The 21,035-nt window shown below is 56.8% G+C and overlaps 1 protein-coding gene across 3 annotated transcripts in view; it reads right to left on the bottom strand.

The window, feature by feature from the left end:
• THBS3 (thrombospondin 3) overlaps positions 1–21,035 on the bottom strand; it is a 48,483-nt gene that overhangs the window by 10,372 nt on the left and 17,076 nt on the right. For all 3 annotated transcript variants that reach the window (XM_069949716.1, XM_069949715.1, XM_069949718.1), the window contains exons 2-17: positions 18,299–18,505; positions 16,660–16,916; positions 15,489–15,591; positions 15,379–15,405; positions 12,785–12,867; positions 8,362–8,413; positions 6,461–6,609; positions 6,246–6,386; positions 5,030–5,107; positions 4,807–4,959; positions 3,874–3,984; positions 3,271–3,378; positions 3,034–3,193; positions 1,844–1,962; positions 573–625; positions 270–463 (exon numbers count right to left, since the gene is read on the bottom strand). In XM_069949716.1, the coding sequence (XP_069805817.1) occupies positions 270–463; positions 573–625; positions 1,844–1,962; positions 3,034–3,193; positions 3,271–3,378; positions 3,874–3,984; positions 4,807–4,959; positions 5,030–5,107; positions 6,246–6,386; positions 6,461–6,609; positions 8,362–8,413; positions 12,785–12,867; positions 15,379–15,405; positions 15,489–15,591; positions 16,660–16,916; positions 18,299–18,494 (1,984 nt within the window). In that variant the 5' untranslated portion in view covers positions 18,495–18,505. The remainder of the gene's footprint in view (positions 1–269; positions 464–572; positions 626–1,843; positions 1,963–3,033; positions 3,194–3,270; positions 3,379–3,873; positions 3,985–4,806; positions 4,960–5,029; positions 5,108–6,245; positions 6,387–6,460; positions 6,610–8,361; positions 8,414–12,784; positions 12,868–15,378; positions 15,406–15,488; positions 15,592–16,659; positions 16,917–18,298; positions 18,506–21,035) is intronic.

Here is a 21,035-nt window from a genome sequence, read left to right on the forward strand (position 1 = left end):
CAGGGACACAGCCATGGTTACCGCCACACCGGGCACACCACCCGCCCTCCTAGCACCGCCCACGCAGGGACACAGCCATGGTTACCGCCACACCGGGCACACCACCCGCCCTCCTAGCACCGCCCACGCAGGGACACAGCCATGGTTACCGCCACACCGGGCACACCACCCGCCCTCCTAGCACCGCCCACGCAGGGACACAGCCATGGTTACCGCCACACCGGGCACACCACCCGCTCTCCTAGCACCGCCCACGCAGGGACACTCACCGTCCGTGTCCTTCTGGTTGGGGTTATGGATGAGACGGCAGTTGTCCGGTCCTGGGGGAACATAGTCAGGGACCCCATCATTGTCGTCATCCTGGTCGCACTCATCTCCCACTCCATCATTGTCAGAGTCCAGCTGGGAACTGTTGGGGATATCTGGACAATTATCCTTGGTGTCCTGGTGCCCATCTCCATCTCTGAAAAACCAGGAGATCAGACGGTGAAGACAGGAACCAATGTGGTGGCGTTCTATGCTGGGGAGGCAGGAGCGTGGACCCATGCCCACCTGTACAATATGGCACTCACCTGTCCTGGTTGGTGTCACACATGTCGCCCACCAGGTCACTGTCCGCATCCGACTACAGAGAGAAGAGAATCATGGTTACAGGGCTTAGATACACAAGTACATTGTGTACCACATACAACTACAGAGGAGGATACACGGTATATCACATCCCTAAATACACAGGAGGATACACAGTATATCACATCCCAATATACAGAGGAGGATACACAGTATATAACATCCCTATATACACAGGAGGATACACGGTATATCACATAGATAGATAATCTATCTATCTATGTGATATACCGTGTATCCTCCTGTGTATATAGGGATGTTATATACTGTGTATCCTCCTCTGTATATTCGGATGTGATATACTGTGTATCCTCCTGTGTATATAGGGATGTGATATACTGTGTATTCTCCTCTGTATATTGGGATGGGATATACAGTGTATCCTCCTCTGTATATTGGGATGTGATATACCATGTATCCTCCTCTGTATATTGGGATGTGATATACAGTGTATCCTCCTGTGTATATAGGGATGTGTTATACTGTGTATCTGCCTGTGTATATAGGGATGTGTTATACTGTGTATCCTCCTCTGTATATTCGGATGTGATATACTGTGTATCCTCCTCTGTATATTGGGATGGGATATACCGTGTATCCTCCTGTGTATATAGGGATGTGATATACAGTGTATCCTTCTCTGTATATTGGGATGTGATATACCGTGTATCCTCCTGTGTGTGTGTGTATGTGTGTATATATAATATATATATATTATACACACACACACACACACACACACACACATGAGGATACACTGTATATCACATCCCAATATACAGAGGAGGATACACAGTATATAACATCCCTATATACACAGGAGGATACAGGGTATATCCCATCCCAATATACACAGGAGGATATACGTTATATCACATCACAATATACAGAGGACTATACACGGTATATCACATACCTATATACACAGGAGGATACACAGTATATCACATCCATTTATACACAGGAGGATACACAGTATATCACATCCCTATATACAGAAAATAATACACTGTTTATCACATCCCTATATACACAGGAGGATACATGGTATATCACATCCAGCTATATAGGAGGAGGATACACTGTATATCACATTCAGCTATATACACAGGAGGATACACGGTATATCACATTCAGCTATATAGAGGAGGATACACAGTATATCACATAGATATATATACACAAACACACTTATACAGGAGAGCTGTATCACCTGGGTAGGGTTGCTGGTCTCTGGGCAGCTGTCACAGGCGTCACCTACACCATCCAGGTCTCTATCTGTCTGCAGAGGGTTTGGTACTTTGGCGCAATTATCCAGCATATTTGGGATGCCTGTGCGGAGGGATATATACATATGTGTGATATACAGCTCTGTGGATGTCTGTATATATTTCTATATATATTTCACAGTATAAGGAACGGCAGATTCTTCACCTTACTGGCAGGGATCACCTGGGGTCATGGCTCCCTGCACCCTGTATTTACTGACTGCAACCACCTCCCCCGTCAGTAAACTGTGAGATCAGAGGCTGGTGTGAAATATGTGAGAGGAGCAAACATCCCAGGGGCCACCAGCCGGGGGTATACGGGGCCCTATAACATGACCACCAGCCGGGGGGATACGGGGCCCTATAACATAAGCACCAGCCGGGGGATACAGGGCCCTATAACATGACCACCAGCCAGGGGGATACGGGGCCCTATAACATGACCACCAGCCAGGGGGATACGGGGCCCTATAACATGACCACAAGCCGAGGGGATACGGGGCCCTATGACATGACCACCAGCCGGGGGATACAGGGCCCCTATAACATGACCACCAGCCGGGGGATACAGGGCCCCTATAACATGACCACAAGCCGGGGGGATACGGGGCCCTATAACATGACCACAAGCCGGGGGGATACGGGGCCCTATATCCCCCATGACCACCAGCCGGGGGGATACGGGGCCCTATAACATGACCACCAGCCGGGGGATACAGGGCCCTATAACATGACCACAAGCCGAGGGGATACGGGGCCCTATAACATGACCACCAGCCAGGGGGATACGGGGCCCTATAACATGACCACCAGCCAGGGGGATACGGGGCCCTATAACATGACCACTAGCCAGGGGGATACGGGGCCCTATAACATGACCACAAGCCGAGGGGATACGGGGCCCTATAACATGACCACCAGCCGGGGGATACAGGGCCCTATGACATGACCACCAGCCGGGGGATACAGGGCCCCTATGACATGACCACCAGCCGGGGGATACAGGGCCCCTATGACATGACCACCAGCCGGGGGATACAGGGCCCCTATGACATGACCACCAGCCGGGGGATACAGGGCCCCTATGACATGACTGCTATATCTCTGCATCCCCTTCCTGGTCACATGACCTCACCGTCCCCATCAATGTCATTGTCGCACGCATCCCCCTCTCCATTGGCGTCGGTGTCTTTCTGGTCGTTGTTGGGGACGTTGGGGCAGTTGTCGCAGGCGTCGCCGTAGGAGTCGGTGTCAGAGTTCTGCTGATCCTTGTTGGGGACGAGTCTACAGTTATCCTGAAAGACGAGAGCGGGACTGTGGGTGACGCTCCCCACCCGGGGTCCTCAGAGGATGAGGGGCTCCACCACGTTACCTCAACGTTCTTGATGCCATCGCCATCAGCATCTTCATCACACTGGTCCCCGATCCCGTCATTATCCGCGTCCTCCTGACCAGAGTTGGGGGTCAGTCTGCAGTTATCCTACCAAGAGACAACAGAGAAAGAGGCCCTAAAGATCAGGGGGCCAGAGGAACAGAGAGTGCACAGAGAAGGGCCCCCCGGGGAACAGAGTGCACAGAGAAGGGCCCCCCGGGGAACAGAGAGTGCACAGACAAGGGGCCCCCGGGGAACTGAGAGTGCACAGACAAGGGGCCCCCGGGGAACTGAGAGTCAACAGAGAAGGAGCCTCCGAGGAACAGTGTCCGCAGAGAAGGGGCCCCTGGGGAACAGAGAGTCCACAGAGAACGGGCCCCGGGGGAACAGAGTGTCCACAGAGAAGGGGCACCAGGGAACAGAGAGTGCACAGAGAAGGGGCCTTCGTGGGAAAACAGAGAGTCCACAGAGAAACGCCCCCCCGTAAAACAGAGAGTCCACAGAGAAGGGGCCCTGGGGGAACAGAGAGTCCACAGAGAACGTGCCACGGGGAACAGAGAGTGCACAGAGACGGGGACCCTGGCAGGGGAGTTGAGAGGTCACCTGGCGGCAGTGCTTGTTGTTATCGATACATGGCATGGGCTCATCAGGGTATCCATCGATGTCGGTGTCTCTGCCACACGTGTATCCATTTCCTGCCCAGCCAACGTTACACTACAGAGAGAGAGTAAAGGAAGCATCAGACACGACCAGCTGAACACAGAGAGGGGGCAGACACTACCAGCTGAACACAGAGAGGGGGCAGACACTACCAGCTGAACACAGAGAGGGGGCAGACACTACCAGCTGAACACAGAGAGGGGGCAGACACTACCAGCTGAACACAGAGAGGGGGCAGACACTACCAGCTGAACACAGAGAGGGGGCAGACACTACCAGCTGAACACAGAGAGGGGGCAGACACTACCAGCTGAACACAGAGAGGGGGCAGACACTACCAGCTGAACACAGAGAGGGGGCAGACACTACCAGCTGAACACAGAGAGGGGGCAGACACTACCAGCTGAACACAGAGAGGGGGCAGACACTACCAGGGGGACACACAGAGGGGGCAGACACTACCAGCTGAACACAGAGAGGGGGCAGACACTACCAGCTGAACACAGAGAGGGGCAGACACTACCAGCTGGACACAGAGAGGGGGCAGACATGACCAGCGGGACACAGAGAGGGGGCAGACATGACCAGCGGGACACAGAGAGGGGGCAGACATGACCAGCTGAACACAGAGAGGGGCAGACACTACCAGCTGAACACAGAGAGGGGCAGACACTACCAGCTGAACACAGAGAGGGGGCAGACACTACCAGCTGAACACAGAGAGGGGGTAGACACTACCAGCTGAACACAGAGAGGGGGCAGACACTACAAGCTGAACACAGAGAGGGGGCAGACACTACCAGCTGAACACAGAGAGGGGGCAGACACTACCAGCTGAACACAGAGAGGGGGCAGACACGAGCAGGGGCCACTCACCGCACACGTGACATCACCGTTCCTCTCAAACACGCAGTGCGCGTTCACATGGCACGGGTTGAAGGAGGGGCCAGCACAGGATTTCTTTGGCGCACATCCCTGAGACTGGTTCCCAACAAATCCGGGCTTACAGGGGCCACACTTATAGGAGCCCTGGAAGAGCAGAAGGGGGTGAGTACAATGAGATAGATGGGGGAGGGGTGACGGACATGTGACCACTCACCACCGTATTCGTACAGATTGAGTTCGCCGCGCAGCCGCCATTATTCCCATCATTGCATTCATCAATATCTGTGCAAACCTGGAAAGTATGAGGAACAGATCACACAACCTCCAGGACCCTAAGGGCCCCGACACCCCAAACCACCAGGGTCCCGCCCTGGCACCCCAAACCACCAGGGTCCCGCTCTCCCCACACCCCACCAGGGTCCCCCTCTCCCCATACCCCACCAGGGTCCCCCTCTCCCCACACCCCACCAGGGTCCCCCTCTCCCCACACCCCACCAGGGTCCCGCCCTCCCCACACACCACCAGGGTCCCCCTCTCCCCACACCCCACCAGGGTCCCCCTCTCCCCACACACCACCAGGGTCCCCCTCTCCCCACACACCACCAGGGTCCCCCTCTCCCCACACCCCACCAGGGTCCCCCTCTCCCCACACCCCACCAGGGTCCCCCTCTCCCCACACCCCACCAGGGTCCCCCTCTCCCCACACCCCACCAGGGTCCCCCTCTCCCCACACACCACCAGGGTCCCCCTCTCCCCACACACCACAAGGGTCCCCCTCTCCCCACACACCACCAGGGTCCCGCTCTCCCCACACACCACCAGGGTCCCCCTCTCCCCACACACCACCCGGGTCCCGCTCTCCCCACACCCCACCAGGGTCCCCCTCTCCCCACACACCACCAGGGTCCCACTCTCCCCACACATCACCAGGGTCCCGCTCTCCCCACACATCACCAGGGTCCCGCGCTCCCCACACACCACCAGGGTCCCGCTCTCCCCACACACCACCAGGGTCCCCCTCTCCCCACCCCCCCCCCCAGGGTCCCGCTCTCCCCACACACCACCAGGGTCCCCCTCTCCCCACACACCACAAGGGTCCCCCTCTCCCCACACACCACCAGGGTCCCGCTCTCCCCACACACCACCAGGGTCCCCCTCTCCCCACACACCACCAGGGTCCCGCTCTCCCCACACCCCACCAGGGTCCCCCTCTCCCCACACACCACCAGGGTCCCACTCTCCCCACACATCACCAGGGTCCCGCTCTCCCCACACATCACCAGGGTCCCGCGCTCCCCACACACCACCAGGGTCCCCCTCTCCCCACACACCACCAGGGTCCCCCTCTCCCCACCCCCCCCCCCAGGGTCCCGCTCTCCCCACACACCACCAGGGTCCCCCTCCCCACACTGATGGTTGCCTTGGCTCACCTGTTTGCTGGCCTTGGCATAGTCTACTCCCACTCCAGACACAGCGTTGCCCCTGTACCCGCGAGGACAGGACTCACAGCGGAAACCAGGAGACGTGTTGATGCATTTAGAGCCAGAGAAACAAGGGTTGGCATGAGAGCACTGCAAGCAAAGGTGACGGGTCAGGGATGTACCGGCCCCTGTCACCCCACAGCCCCCCGCCCTCCGCTTCATACCTCATCAATGTCTGTGCAGTGAGTGCCATTACCCTGAGATCCTGGGGGGCAGGGGCCACAGCGATAACCGGGGTATTCATACGTCTCCATACAGTCCACACCCTGGAAACATGGGTTGGGATTACAGCGAGAGCGGTGCTCATGGAACCCTATGGAAAGAGACAGACGAGGGGAGTCATCAAATACTGAACCCCAATAACAGCAGTGATCCCCCCCTGAGAGGACCAGAGCAACATCCATAGTCTGTCCTTCTATGGTAGGAAAGATGAATGTGGCCGTGCTGCTGTAGGTATGTGGCCGTGCTGCTGTAGGTATGTGGAGGTGCTGTATGCGGCCGTGCTGCTGTAGGTATGCGGCCGTGCTGCTGTAGGTATGCGGCCGTGCTGCTGTAGGTATGCGGCCGTGCTGCTGTAGGTATGCGGCCGTGCTGCTGTAGGTATGCGGCCGTGCTGCTGTAGGTATGTGGAGGTGCTGTAGGTATGTGGCCGTACTGCTGTAGGTATGGGGCCGTGCTGCTGTAGGTATGAGGCCGTGCTGCTGTAGGTATGCGGCCATGCTGCTGTAGGTATGAGGCCATGCTGCTGTAGGTATGTGGAGGTGCTGCTGTAAGTATGTGGCCGTGCTGCTGTAGGTATGTGGCCGTGCTGCTGTAGGTATGTGGAGGTGCTGCTGTAGGTATGTGGCTGTGCTGCTGTAGGTATGTGGCTGTGCTGCTGTAGGTATGTGGAGGTGCTGTAAGTATGTGGCCGTGCTGCTGTAGGTATGTGGCCGTGCTGCTGTAGGTATGTGGCCGTGCTGCTGTAGGTATGTGGCCGTGCTGCTGTAGGTATGTGGCCGTGCTGCTGTAGGTATGTGGCCGTGCTGCTGTAGGTATGTGGCCGTGCTGCTGTAGGTATGTGGCCGTGCTGCTGTAGGTATGAGGCCGTGCTGCTGTAGGTATGAGGCCGTGCTGCTGTAGGTATGAGGCCGTGCTGCTGTAGGTATGAGGCCGTGCTGCTGTAGGTATGTGGCCGTGCTGCTGTAGGTATGTGGCCGTGCTGCTGTAAGTATGTGGCCGTGCTGCTGTAGGTATGTGGAGGGGCTGTAGGTATGTGGAGGTGCTGCTGTAGGTATGTGGCTGTGCTGCTGTAGGTATGTGGCTGTGCTGCTGTAGGTATGTGGAGGTGCTGTAAGTATGTGGCCGTGCTGCTGTAGGTATGTGGCCGTGCTGCTGTAGGTATGTGGCCGTGCTGCTGTAGGTATGTGGCCGTGCTGCTGTAGGTATGAGGCCGTGCTGCTGTAGGTATGAGGCCGTGCTGCTGTAGGTATGAGGCCGTGCTGCTGTAGGTATGAGGCCGTGCTGCTGTAGGTATGAGGCCGTGCTGCTGTAGGTATGAGGCCGTGCTGCTGTAGGTATGTGGCCGTGCTGCTGTAGGTATGAGGCCGTGCTGCTGTAGGTATGAGGCCGTGCTGCTGTAGGTATGAGGCCGTGCTGCTGTAGGTATGAGGCCGTGCTGCTGTAGGTATGAGGCCGTGCTGCTGTAGGTATGTGGCCGTGCTGCTGTAGGTATGTGGCCGTGCTGCTGTAGGTATGTGGAGGTGCTGCTGTAGGTATGTGGAGGTGCTGCTGTAGGTATGTGGAGGTGCTGCTGTAGGTATGTGGCCGTGCTGCTGTAGGTATGTGGAGGTGCTGCTGTAGGTATGTGGCCGTGCTGCTGTAGGTATGTGGAGGTGCTGTATGCGGCCGTGCTGCTGTAGGTATGCGGCCGTGCTGCTGTAGGTATGCGGCCGTGCTGCTGTAGGTATGCGGCCGTGCTGCTGTAGGTATGCGGCCGTGCTGCTGTAGGTATGCGGCCGTGCTGCTGTAGGTATGTGGCCGTGATGCTGAAGGTATGTGGCCGTGCTAGGGTAGGATCACTTACCACACACTTGACATTCCATGATTGTGTTCCGGATCAGAGACATCTCCTTCACCTGCCACAAACAGAGACAGTAATTACTCACAGCGGTCCTCACTCCTACCAGATTCCTCCCCAGCGGGGGTCCTCTCTCCTCCCCAGCGGGGCTACTCACCCCTCCCAGACTCCTCCCCAGCAGGGGTCCTCTCTCCTCCTTAGCGGGGGTCCTCACTCCTCCCCAGCGGGGGTCCTCACTCCTCCCAAGCGGGGGTCCTCACTCCTCCCAAGCGGGGGTCCTCACTCCTCCCAAGCGGGGGTCCTCACTCCTCCCAAACTCCTCCCCAGCGGAGGTCCTCATCCCTTTCTAGACTCCTCCCCAGCGGGGGTCCTCACCCCTCCCAGACTCCTCCCCAGCGGGGGTCCTCACCCCTCCCAGACTCCTCCCCTAGCAGGGGGTCCTCACCCCTCCCAGACTCCTCCCCAGCGGGGGTCCTCACCCCTCCCAGACTCCTCCCCTAGCAGGGGGTCCTCACCCCTCCCAGACTCCTCCCCTAGCAGGGGGTCCTCACGCCCCTCAGACTCCTCCCCAGCAGGGGTCCTCACCCCTCCCATACTCCTCACCCCTCCCAGACTCCTCCCCTAGCAGGGGTCCTCACCCCTCCCAGACTCCTCCCCTAGGGGGGGGGGTGCTCACGCCCCTCAGACTCCTCACGCCCCTCAGACTCCTCCCCAGCAGGGGTCCTCACCCCACCCAGACTCCTCCCAGCGGGGGTCCTCACTCCTCCCCAGCGGGGGTCCTCACTCCTCCCCAGCAGGAGTCCTCACTCCTCCCTCCTCCACAGCAAGGGTCCTCACACCTCCCAGGCTCCTCCCCAGCAAGGGTCCTCACACCTCCCAGGCTCCTCCCCAGCGGGGGTCCTCACCCCTCCCAGGCTCCTCCCCAGCGGGGGTCCTCACCCCTCCCAGGCTCCTCCCCAGCAAGGGTCCTCACACCTCCCAGGCTCCTCCCCAGCAAGGGTCCTCACACCTCCCAGGCTCCTCCCCAGCCAGGGTCCTCACCTCTCCCAAACTCCTCCACAGCAAGGGTCCTCACCCCTCCCAAACTCCTCACGACTCCTAGACTCCGCCCCCCCCCTCGAGTAGTGGAACTCATGCCTCCCAGACTCCTCCCCAGCAGGGCTCCTAACTCCTCCCCAGCGGGGATCCTCACACCTCCCAGACTCCTCCCCAGCGGGGGTCCTCACCCCTCCCAGACTCCTCCCCAGCAGGGGGTCCTCACACCTCCCAGACTCCTCCCCAGCAGGGGGTCCTCACACCTCCCAGACTCCTCCCCAGCAGGGGGTCCTCACACCTCCCAGACTCCTCCCCAGCAGGGGGTCCTCACACCTCCCAGACTCCTCCCCAGCAGGGGGTCCTCACACCTCCCAGACTCCTCCCCAGCAGGGGGTCCTCACACCTCCCAGACTCCTCCCCAGCAGGGGGTCCTCACACCTCCCAGACTCCTCCCCAGCAGGGGGTCCTCACACCTCCCAGACTCCTCCCCAGCAGGGGGTCCTCACACCTCCCAGACTCCTCCCCAGCAGGGGGTCCTCACACCTCCCAGACTCCTCCCCAGCAGGGGGTCCTCACACCTCCCAGACTCCTCCCCAGCAGGGGGTCCTCACACCTCCCAGACTCCTCCCCAGCAGGGGGTCCTCACACCTCCCAGACTCCTCCCCAGCAGGGGTCCTCACACCTCCCAGACTCCTCCCCAGCAGGGGGTCCTCACACCTCCCAGACTCCTCCCCAGCAGGGGGTCCTCACACCTCCCAGACTCCTCCCCAGCAGGGGGTCCTCACACCTCCCAGACTCCTCCCCAGCAGGGGTCCTCACACCTCCCAGACTCCTCCCCAGCAGGGGGTCCTCACACCTCCCAGACTCCTCCCCAGCAGGGGGTCCTCACACCTCCCAGACTCCTCCCCAGCAGGGGGTCCTCACACCTCCCAGACTCCTCCCCAGCAGGGGGTCCTCACACCTCCCAGACTCCTCCCCAGCAGGGGGTCCTCACACCTCCCAGACTCCTCCCCAGCAGGGGGTCCTCACACCTCCCAGACTCCTCCCCAGCAGGGGGTCCTCACACCTCCCAGACTCCTCCCCAGCAGGGGGTCCTCACACCTCCCAGACTCCTCCCCAGCAGGGGGTCCTCACACCTCCCAGACTCCTCCCCAGCAGGGGGTCCTCACACCTCCCAGACTCCTCCCCAGCAGGGGGTCCTCACACCTCCCAGACTCCTCCCCAGCAGGGGGTCCTCACACCTCCCAGACTCCTCCCCAGCAGGGGGTCCTCACACCTCCCAGACTCCTCCCCAGCAGGGGGTCCTCACACCTCCCAGACTCCTCCCCAGCAGGGGGTCCTCACACCTCCCAGACTCCTCCCCAGCAGGGGGTCCTCACACCTCCCAGACTCCTCCCCAGCAGGGGGTCCTCACACCTCCCAGACTCCTCCCCAGCAGGGGGTCCTCACACCTCCCAGACTCCTCCCCAGCAGGGGGTCCTCACACCTCCCAGACTCCTCCCCAGCAGGGGGTCCTCACACCTCCCAGACTCCTCCCCAGCAGGGGGTCCTCACACCTCCCAGACTCCTCCCCAGCAGGGGGTCCTCACACCTCCCAGACTCCTCCCCAGCAGGGGGTCCTCACACCTCCCAGACTCCTCCCCAGCAGGGGGTCCTCACACCTCCCAGACTCCTCCCCAGCAGGGGGTCCTCACACCTCCCAGACTCCTCCCCAGCAGGGGGTCCTCACACCTCCCAGACTCCTCCCCAGCAGGGGGTCCTCACACCTCCCAGACTCCTCCCCAGCAGGGGGTCCTCACACCTCCCAGACTCCTCCCCAGCAGGGGGTCCTCACACCTCCCAGACTCCTCCCCAGCAGGGGGTCCTCACACCTCCCAGACTCCTCCCCAGCAGGGGGTCCTCACACCTCCCAGACTCCTCCCCAGCAGGGGGTCCTCACACCTCCCAGACTCCTCCCCAGCAGGGGGTCCTCACACCTCCCAGACTCCTCCCCAGCAGGGGGTCCTCACACCTCCCAGACTCCTCCCCAGCAGGGGGTCCTCACACCTCCCAGACTCCTCCCCAGCAGGGGGTCCTCACACCTCCCAGACTCCTCCCCAGCAGGGGGTCCTCACACCTCCCAGACTCCTCCCCAGCAGGGGGTCCTCACACCTCCCAGACTCCTCCCCAGCAGGGGGTCCTCACACCTCCCAGACTCCTCCCCAGCAGGGGTCCTCACACCTCCCAGACTCCTCCCCAGCAGGGGGTCCTCACACCTCCCAGACTCCTCCCCAGCAGGGGGTCCTCACACCTCCCAGACTCCTCCCCAGCAGGGGGTCCTCACACCTCCCAGACTCCTCCCCAGCAGGGGGTCCTCACACCTCCCAGACTCCTCCCCAGCAGGGGGTCCTCACACCTCCCAGACTCCTCCCCAGCAGGGGGTCCTCACACCTCCCAGACTCCTCCCCAGCAGGGGGTCCTCACACCTCCCAGACTCCTCCCCAGCAGGGGGTCCTCACACCTCCCAGACTCCTCCCAGCAGGGGGTCCTCACACCTCCCAGACTCCTCCCCAGCAGGGGGTCCTCACACCTCCCAGACTCCTCCCCAGCAGGGGGTCCTCACACCTCCCAGACTCCTCCCCAGCAGGGGGTCCTCACACCTCCCAGACTCCTCCCCAGCAGGGGGTCCTCACACCTCCCAGACTCCTCCCCAGCAGGGGGTCCTCACACCTCCCAGACTCCTCCCCAGCAGGGGGTCCTCACACCTCCCAGACTCCTCCCCAGCAGGGGGTCCTCACACCTCCCAGACTCCTCCCCAGCAGGGGGTCCTCACACCTCCCAGACTCCTCCCCAGCAGGGGGTCCTCACACCTCCCAGACTCCTCCCCAGCAGGGGGTCCTCACACCTCCCAGACTCCTCCCCAGCAGGGGGTCCTCACACCTCCCAGACTCCTCCCCAGCAGGGGGTCCTCACACCTCCCAGACTCCTCCCCAGCAGGGGGTCCTCACACCTCCCAGACTCCTCCCCAGCAGGGGGTCCTCACACCTCCCAGACTCCTCCCCAGCAGGGGGTCCTCACACCTCCCAGACTCCTCCCCAGCAGGGGGTCCTCACACCTCCCAGACTCCTCCCCAGCAGGGGGTCCTCACACCTCCCAGACTCCTCCCCAGCAGGGGGTCCTCACACCTCCCAGACTCCTCCCCAGCAGGGGCTCCTCAACCCTCCTAGAATCCTCCCAAGCGGGGGTCCTCACCCCTCCCAGACTCTTCCCCAGCGGGGATACTTACTCCTCCCCAGCGGGGTCCTCACCCCTCCCAGACTCCTTCGCAGCCGGGGTCCTCCCTGACCTGCTCTGAGGTGTGACAGTGGTCTGGAGGCTCCACCCTGGACCCCGCCATACAATGCCGCTCCCTCACCTGCTCCCGGATATCTTCTCTGAGCTCCGCCAGGACCTTATTGAACAGCGTCATCTGTGTGATCAGAGCCTTGGTGTGCTCCCCTGAGAATAGACCATTATACCAGGACTATTATAGCAGTATAATACACAGGAGGACTATTATACCAGTATAATATACATGGGGACTATGATATCAGTATAATATACATGGGGACTACTATACCACTATAATACACAGGAGGACTATTATAGCAGTATAATACACAGGAGGACTAATATACCAGTATAATACACAGGAGGACTAATATACCAGTATAATACACAGGAGGACTATTATACCAGTATAATAGCAGTATAATACACGGGACTATTATAAGAGTATAATACACAGCAGGACTATTATACCAGTATAATACACAGGAGGACTATTATACCAGTATAATACACAGGAGGACTAATATACCAGTATAATACACAGGAGGACTATTATACCAGTATAATACACAGGAGGACTATTATACCAGTATAATACACAGGAGGACTATTATACCAGTATAATACACAGGAGGACTATTATACCAGTATAATACACATGGGGACTATGATATCAGTATAATATACATGGGGACTATTATACCAGTATAATACACATGGGGACTATGATATCAGTATAATACCAGTATAATACACATGGGGATTATGATATCAGTATAATATCAGTATAATATACATGGGGACTATTATACCAGTATAATACACAGGAGGACTATTATAGCAGTATAACACACATGGGGAGTATTATACCAGTATATTTCACAGGGGCACTATTATACCAGTATATTTCACAGGGGCACTATTATACCAGTATAATACACATGGGCACTATTATACCAGTATAATTTACAGCAGGACTCATACAGCAGTATAATACGCAGGACGACTATTATATCAGTATAATACACAGGGGGACTATTATACCAGTATACTATCAGTATAATATACATGGGGACTATTATACCAGTATAATACACAGGAGGACTATTATAGCAGTATAATACACAGGAGGACTGTTATACCAGTATAATACACAGGAGGACTGTTATACCAGTATAATACACAGGAGGACTGTTATACCAGTATAATACACAGGAGGACTATTATAGCAGTATAATACACATGGGCACTATTATACCAGTATAATACACATGGGCACTATTATACCAGTATAATTTACAGCAGGACTCATACAGCAGTATAATACGCAGGACGACTATTATATCAGTATAATACACAGGGGGACTATTATACCAGTATACTATCAGTATAATATACATGGGGACTATTATACCAGTATAATACACAGGAGGACTATTATAGCAGTATAATACACAGGAGGACTGTTATACCAGTATAATACACAGGAGGACTGTTATACCAGTATAATACACAGGAGGACTATGATATCAGTATAATACACAGGAGGACTATTATACCAGTATACTATCAGTATAATATACATGGGGACTATTATACCAGTATAATACACAGGAGGACTATTATAGCAGTATAATACACAGGAGGACTATTATAGCAGTATAATACACATGGGCACTATTATACCAGTATAATACACATGGGCACTATTATACCAGTATAATTTACAGCAGGACTATTACAGCAGTATAATACGCAGGACGACTATTATATCAGTATAATATACATGGGGACTATTATACCAGTATAATACACAGGAGGACTATTATAGCAGTATAATACACAGGAGGACTATTATAGCAGTATAATACACAGGAGGACTAATATACCAGTATAATACACAGGAGGACTATTATACCAGTATAATACACAGGAGGACTATTATAGCAGTATAATACACAGGAGGACTAATATACCAGTATAATACACAGGAGGACTATTATACCAGTATAATACACAGGAGGACTATTATAGCAGTATAATACACAGGAGGACTATTATAGCAGTATAATACACAGGAGGACTATTATACCAGTATAATACACAGGAGGACTATTATAGCAGTATAATACACAGGGGGACTATTATACCAGTATAATATCAGTATAATATACATGGGGACTATTATACCAGTATAATACACAGGAGGACTATTATAGCAGTATAACACACATGGGGACTATTATACCAGTATAATACACAGGAGGACTAATATACCAGTATAATACACAGGATGACTATTATACCAGTATAATATACATGGGGACTATGATATCAGTATAATATACATGGGGACTACTATACCACTATAATACACAGGAGGACTATTATAGCAGTATAATACACATGGGCACTATTATACCAGTATAATACACATGGGCACTATTATACCAGTATAATACACATGGGCACTATTATACCAGTATAATACACATGGGCACTATTATACCAGTATAATACACATGGGCACTATTATACCAGTATAATACACATGGGCACTATTATACCAGTATAATTTACAGCAGGACTCATACAGCAGTATAATACGCAGGACGACTATTATATCAGTATAATATACATGGGGACTATTATACAAGTATAATTTACTGCAGGACTCACCCAGGATGGAGTTGACAACGCCGTTCACTGTGAGGACGGGAGACAGAGAGATGAGTGAGGGGCATCATACGTAACCAGACCCCTCAGTCCCGCACCCACCCCCCACCTACCTGTATTGTGGATGGACTCATCATCCTGGAAGGGACACTCACTGAGGGCCCCCACTCTGCTCAAAGAGCCCCCCAGAACCAACTTCATGGACTCCACAGAGCCCTAAACCAGAAGGAAAAGAAGAAATCTGAGGTGAATGAATGGCCCCTCCTTACCCAGGGTGTACCCCCAACTGATAACAGACAATGGTGGGCACCCGGGAGGTCACACATACTACACTCTATTGTATATTGTGCACACCAGTGGCAGCCCCATATACACAGGAGTGTCATATATACAGGTGTGGCAGCCCCATATATACAGACGTGGCAGCCCTACATACACAGGAGTGGCAGCCCCACATACACAGGCGTGGCAGCCCCATATACACAGGCATTGCAGCCGCATATATACAGAAGTGGCAGCACTATATACCCAGGAGTGGCAGTCCCATATACACAGGAGTGTCATATATACAGGTGTGGCAGCCCCACATACAGAGGAGAGGCAGCCTAATATTCACAAGTGTGCACAGGACTGGCAGCCCCATATATATGTATACAGACGTGGCAGCCCTACATACACAGGCGTGGCAGCCCCATATACACAGGCGTGGCAGCCTCATATACCCAGGAGAGGCACCCCATATACACAGTCGTAGCAGCCCCATATACACAGGCGTGGCACCCTCATATACACAGGTGTAGCACCCCATATACACAGGCGTGGCACCCCATATACACAGGAGAGGCACCCTCATATACACAGGAGAGGCACCCCATATACACAGGCGTGCAGCCGCATATACACAGACGTGGCAACCCATATACATAGGCGTGGCACCCCCTATACACAGGCGTGGCACCCTCATATACACAGGCGTGGCACCCTCATATACACAGGCGTGGCAGCCCCATATACCCAGGAGAGGCACCCCATATACACAGGTGTGGCACCCTCACATACACAGGCGTGGCACCCCATATACACAGGCGTGGCAGCCCCATATACACAGGTGTGGCACCCCCATATACACAGGTGTGGCACCCCCATATACACAGGTGTGGCACCCTCATATACACAGGCGTGGCAGCCCCATATACACAGGCGTGGCACCCTCATATACACAGACATGGCAGCCCCACATGGATGGGGAGCAAAGTGATGCTTAAGGCCGCCCCTCCCCCGTACCTGCATCCTCTGGTAAGCCTTGTGGCCGGAGCGGATTTCCCCAGACTCCACCTCAAACTGCGGGATGATCATCATTTCCGGAAGGCCCAGGCTGGTGTCCACCTGCTTACAGTCCACGTAGAGCTCTAGGGTCAGCGTGTCCCCCCGCAGGCCGCTCAGCCGCAGGATCACCGTGTGGGGGTTCCCATCCGACAGGTTGGCGTTCTGTAGGCTCACCGAGTGCAGCTTCGAGTCCTCCCGCATGTAGCGCACCAGCACTGCAAGAAGATGGCCGACATGAGTGATCTCCACCCCTGCTCAGCAGGATACCAGAGGTTCTAGGGGATCTCCTGCCCCGCTCAGAAGGATACCAGAGGTTCTAGGGGATCTCCTGCCCCGCTCAGAAGGATACCAGAGGTTCTAGGTGTGATCTCCTCCCCCGCTCAGCAGGATACCAGAGGTTCTAGGTGTGATCTCCTGCCCCGCTCAGAAGGATACCAGAGGTTCTAGGTGTGATCTCCTCCCCCGCTCAGCAGGATACCAGAGGTTCTAGGTGTGATCTCCTCCCCCGCTCAGCAGGATACCAGAGGTTCTAGGGGATCTCCTGCCCCGCTCAGCAGGATACCAGAGGTTCTAGGTGTGATCTCCTCCCCCGCTCAGAAGGATACCAGAGGTTCTAGGTGTGATCTCCTCCCCCGCTCAGAAGGATACCAGAGGTTCTAGGTGTGATCTCCTCCCCCGCTCAGCAGGATACCAGAGGTTCTAGGTGTGATCTCCTCCCCCGCTCAGCAGGATACCAGAGGTTCTAGGTGTGATCTCCTCCCCCGCTTAGCAGGATACCAGAGGTTCTAGGTGTGATCTCCTCCCCCGCTCAGCAGGATACCAGAGGTTCTAGGTGTGATCTCCTGCCCCGCTCAGAAGGATACCAGGTTCTAGGTGTGATCTCCTCCCCCGCTCAGCAGGAAACCAGAGGTTCTAGGTGTGATCTCCTCCCCCGCTCAGAAGGATACCAGAGGTTCTAGGTGTGATCTCCTCCCCCGCTCAGAAGGATACCAGAGGTTCTAGGTGTGATCTCCTCCCCCGCTCAGCAGGATACCAGAGGTTCTAGGTGTGATCTCCTCCCCCGCTCAGCAGGATACCAGAGGTTCTAGGTGTGATCTCCTCCCCCGCTCAGAAGGATACCAGAGGTTCTAGGTGTGATCTCCTCCCCCGCTCAGCAGGATACCAGAGGTTCTAGGTGTGATCTCCTCCCCCGCTCAGCAGGATACCAGAGGTTCTAGGTGTGATCTCCTCCCCCGCTCAGCAGGATACCAGAGGTTCTAGGTGTGATCTCCTCCCCCGCTCAGAAGGATACCAGAGGTTCTAGGTGTGATCTCCTCCCCCGCTCAGCAGGATACCAGAGGTTCTAGGTGTGATCTCCTGCCCCGCTCAGAAGGATACCAGAGGTTCTAGGTGTGATCTCCTGCCCCGCTCAGCAGGAAACCAGAGGTTCTAGGTGTGATCTCCTCCCCCGCTCAGCAGGATAACCGAGGTTCTAGGTGTGATCTCCTCCCCCGCTCAGAAGGATACTAGAGGTTCTAGGTGTGATCTCCTCCCCCGCTCAGCAGGATAACCGAGGTTCTAGGTGTAATCTCCTCCCCCTCTTTGCGCCTCCGCTCACCTTTGTTGACCTTGCCCACAATGGACGCCTCCAGCCACTTGGTGTTGTCTTTCTTGGAGTAGAAACCAAAGAGGACGCCGCCGCTCTTAGCGGGAAGCCGGAGCGTGGCCAAGAAATAAACGTCATTCACCAGCAGCATCTCCGAGCGCACCTTCTCCACCGCACTGGTCATGTGACGAGACTCGCTGACCGTCATCAGATCCAGCACTGCAGAGGAGACAGACCGAGTCACAGCCCCGCCCCCAATACTGATACACGGACATCACAGCCCCGCCCCCAATACTGATACACGGACATCACAGCCCCGCCCCCAATACACGGACATCACAGCCCCGCCCCCAATACTGATACATGGACATCACAGCCCCGCCCCCAATACACGGACATCACAGCCCCGCCCCCAATACTGATACACGGACATCACAGCCCCGCCCCCAATACTGATACACGGACATCACAGCCCCGCCCCCAATACTGATACACGGACATCACAGCCCCGCCCCCAATACACGGACATCACAGCCCCTCCCCCAATACTGATACATGGACATCACAGCCCCGCCCCCAATACACGGACATCACAGCCCCGCCCCCAATACTGATACACGGACATCATAGCCCCCCCCAATACTGATACACAGACCCCCCCCCGTATACCCCGGGGGTCTCTCTCTCTCTCCCCTCTATATACCCCGGGGGTCTCTCTCTCCCCTCTATATACCCCGGGGGTCTCTCTCTCCCCTCTATATACCCCGGGGGTCTCTCTCTCCCCCTCTATATACCCCGGGGGTCTCTCTCTCCCCCTCTATATACCCCGGGGGTCTCTCTCTCCCCCTCTATATACCCCGGGGGTCTCTCTCTCCCCTCTATATACCCCGGGGGTCTCTCTCTCTCCCCTCTATATACCCCGGGGGTCTCTCTCTCTCCCCTCTATATACCCCGCGGGTCTCTCTCTCTCTCCCCTCTATATACCCCGGGGGTCTCTCTCTCTCTCCCCTCTATATACCCCGGGGGTCTCTCTCTCTCTCCCCTCTATATACCCCGGGGGTCTCTCTCTCTCTCCCCTCTATATACCCCAGGGTTCTCTCTCTCTCTCTCTCTCCCCCTCTATATACCCCGGGGGTCTCTCTCCCCTCTATATACCCCGGGGGTCTCTCTCTCTCTCTCTCTCTCTCCCCCTCTATATACCCCGGGGGTCTCTCTCTCCCCCCCTCTATATACCCCGGGGGTCTCTCTCCCCTCTATATACCCCGGGGGTCTCTCTCCCCCCCCCTCTATATACCCCGGGGGTCTCTCTCTCCCCTCTATATACCCCGGGGGTCTCTCTCTCTCTCCCCTCTATATACCCCGGGGGTCTCTCTCTCCCCTCTATATACCCAGGGGTCTCTCTCTCTCTCCCCTCTATATACCCCGGGGGTCTCTCTCTCTCTCTCTCTCCCCCTCTATATACCCCGGGGGTCTCTCTCTCCCCTCTATATACCCCGGGGGTCTCTCTCTCCCCCTCTATATACCCCGGGGGTCTCTCTCTCTCCCCCTCTATATACCCCGGGGGTCTCTCTCTCTCCCCCTCTATATACCCCGGGGGTCTCTCTCTCTCCCCCTCTATATACCCCGGGGGTCTCTCTCTCCCCCTCTATATACCCCGGGGGTCTCTCTCCCCCCCTCTATATACCCCGGGGGTCTCTCTCCCCCCCTCTATATACCCCGGGGGTCTCTCTCTCTCCCCTCTATATACCCCGGGGGTCTCTCTCTCTCCCCTCTATATACCCCGCGGGTCTCTCTCTCTCTCCCCTCTATATACCCCGGGGGTCTCTCTCTCTCTCCCCTCTATATACCCCGGGGGTCTCTCTCTCTCTCCCCTCTATATACCCCGGGGGTCTCTCTCTCTCTCCCCTCTATATACCCCAGGGTTCTCTCTCTCTCTCTCTCTCCCCCTCTATATACCCCGGGGGTCTCTCTCCCCTCTATATACCCCGGGGGTCTCTCTCTCTCTCTCTCTCTCTCCCCCTCTATATACCCCGGGGGTCTCTCTCTCCCCCCCTCTATATACCCCGGGGGTCTCTCTCCCCTCTATATACCCCGGGGGTCTCTCTCCCCCCCCCTCTATATACCCCGGGGGTCTCTCTCTCTCTCCCCTCTATATACCCCGGGGGTCTCTCTCTCTCCCCTCTATATACCCCGGGGGTCTCTCTCTCTCTCCCCTTTATATACCCCGGGGGTCTCTCTCTCTCTCCCCTCTATATACCCCGGGGGTCTCTCTCTCTCTCCCCTCTATATACCCCGGGGGTCTCTCTCTCCCCTTTATATACCCCGGGGGTCTCTCTCTCCCCTCTATATACCCCGGGGGTCTCTCTCTCTCTCTCCCCTCTATATACCCCGGGGGTCTCTCTCTCCCCTCTATATACCCCGGGGGTCTCTCTCTCCCCTCTATATACCCCGGGGGTCTCTCCCCCCCTCTATATACCCCGGGGGTCTCTCTCTCTCTCCCCTCTATATACCCCGGGGGTCTCTCTCTCCCCTCTATATACCCCGGGGGTCTCTCTCTCTCCCCTCTATATACCCCGGGGGTCTCTCTCTCTCTCCCCTCTATATACCCCGGGGGTCTCTCTCTCCCCTCTATATACCCCGGGGGTCTCTCTCTCTCTCCCCTCTATATACCCTGGGGGTCTCTCTCTCCCCTCTATATACCCCGGGGGTCTCTCTCTCTCTCCCCTCTATATACCCCGGGGGTCTCTCT

Source organism: Dendropsophus ebraccatus, chromosome 13, assembly GCF_027789765.1.
Source record: "Dendropsophus ebraccatus isolate aDenEbr1 chromosome 13, aDenEbr1.pat, whole genome shotgun sequence".
NCBI lineage: Eukaryota > Metazoa > Chordata > Amphibia > Anura > Hylidae > Dendropsophus > Dendropsophus ebraccatus.